The following is a 1,641-nucleotide window of genomic DNA, read 5'->3' as shown; positions in this document are numbered from 1 at the left end:
AAAAAAAAAAAAATACAAAAATTAGCTGGGCATGGTGGCACGTGCCTGTAGTCCCAGCTATTCAGGAGGTTGAGGTAGGAGAATAGCTTGCCTGGGAAGTGGAGGTTGCAGTGAGCCAAGGTCGCGCCACTGCATTCCATCCTGGGCGACAGAGCAAGACCCCATACCAAAAAAAAAAAAAAGGGGGGCTGGGCGTGGTGGCTCATGGCCATAATCCCAGCACTTTGGTAGGCTGAGGTGGGTGCATCACTTGAGGACAGGAGTTCGAGACCAGCCTGGGCAACATGGCGAAACCCCATCTCTAAAAAAACCACAAAAACCAAAACCAAAATAAAATAAATCAAATGGGATAGAAATCATAGTCCTTGCTTTTGGATCCTTTCCCACATTGACATATTAGTTCATAGATGAGGGGACTGGGGAGGAATTGGGTTTTTACCAGAGGGAGGCCTGCAGCTGACCTGACAGATTTAAACCAGCTTTATGGGATAATCCGCTTGAGAAGGATGACGATGTAGGCAAGTGATTCAGCGCCGTTTCATTCCTCTACCTGCCTATCCCCAGGACCATGGCCAACTGTGAGCGTACCTTCATTGCAATCAAACCAGATGGGGTCCAGCGGGGTCTTGTCGGAGAGATTATCAAGCGTTTTGAGCAGAAAGGATTCCGCCTTGTTGGTCTGAAATTCATGCAAGTAAGTGGACTTCATTGTTCCCATTTTGATTTCTTCATAGTATAGGAGAACACTGTGATTAACCTGTTTCTCCCCGGCTTTCTTATTTAAACTTCTTCATGGTAGAGTGGACAGAGTGGACACAAGTATCTAGAGACCTGGAAACACCTCAGTGCCCTAGCGTTTGGCTACGTTTAGGATTTTCCAAAATAGTCTCTGTAATATGAGGTGCGTTGCTATGGGAAAAGCAGTGCAGAGTTCCACATATGACTGCATCTCTGTAATTTGTGACTCAGCTGAGCATGTTTGAGTTTTTGGTCTTGAGCTTCCTGAGCAGATAATTTTAGAGAGATTTTTTTCCCCCTTTGAGACAGGTTGTTTTTTTAGCAAGAAAATCTTCCATCATCAATTACTAGACACTCATCAATGCTTATTGTCTAGCATTTATTAGGTACCATAGGAGCTTGTGGAGGAAAACTATGGTTTTGGTTTTGGGGAGGTTCTCCTGAAATAGCAGAGAGCAGATGTACCTGCAAGCTACTTACAAAGCAATCTTCTGATAAATGCAAGGGATTCATTGACCAGTAACCCCTCTTGAAACACATTCTAGAGATAAGAATTCAAATTCTTGGCTGGGCGAGGCACAGTGGCTCATGCCTGTAATCCGAGCACTTTGGGAAGCCAAGGCGGGCTGGTCACTTGAGGTCAGGAGTTCAAGACCAGCCTGGCCAACATGGCGAAACCCCATCTCTACTAAAAATACAAAAATTAGCTGGGTGTCAGGGCGGGCACCTGTAATCCCAGCTACTTGGCAGGCTGAGACATAAGAATTGCTTGAACCGGCCGGGCGTGGTGGCTCAAGCCTGTAATCCCAGCACTTTGGGAGGCCGAAACGGGCGGATCACGAGGTCAGGAGATCAAGACCATCCTGGCTAACACGGTGAAACCCCGTGTATACTAAAAAGAAT

At 46.3% G+C, this 1,641-nt stretch overlaps 1 protein-coding gene across 3 annotated transcripts in view; it reads left to right on the top strand.

The window, feature by feature from the left end:
• The window catches only part of NME1 (NME/NM23 nucleoside diphosphate kinase 1), a 15,565-nt gene that overhangs the window by 7,758 nt on the left and 6,166 nt on the right, over positions 1 to 1,641 (top strand). For all 3 annotated transcript variants that reach the window (XM_011999226.1, XM_011999227.1, XM_011999225.1), the window contains one exon: positions 565 to 694. In XM_011999226.1, coding sequence (XP_011854616.1) covers positions 569 to 694 — 126 coding nt within the window. In that variant the 5' untranslated portion in view covers positions 565 to 568. The remainder of the gene's footprint in view (positions 1 to 564; positions 695 to 1,641) is intronic.

Source organism: Mandrillus leucophaeus, unplaced genomic scaffold (genome assembly GCF_000951045.1).
Source record: "Mandrillus leucophaeus isolate KB7577 unplaced genomic scaffold, Mleu.le_1.0 Scaffold59, whole genome shotgun sequence".
Lineage (NCBI taxonomy): Eukaryota > Metazoa > Chordata > Mammalia > Primates > Cercopithecidae > Mandrillus > Mandrillus leucophaeus.
Note: the sequence above shows the minus strand (reverse complement) of the source record. Positions and strands in the feature narration are given on the sequence as shown.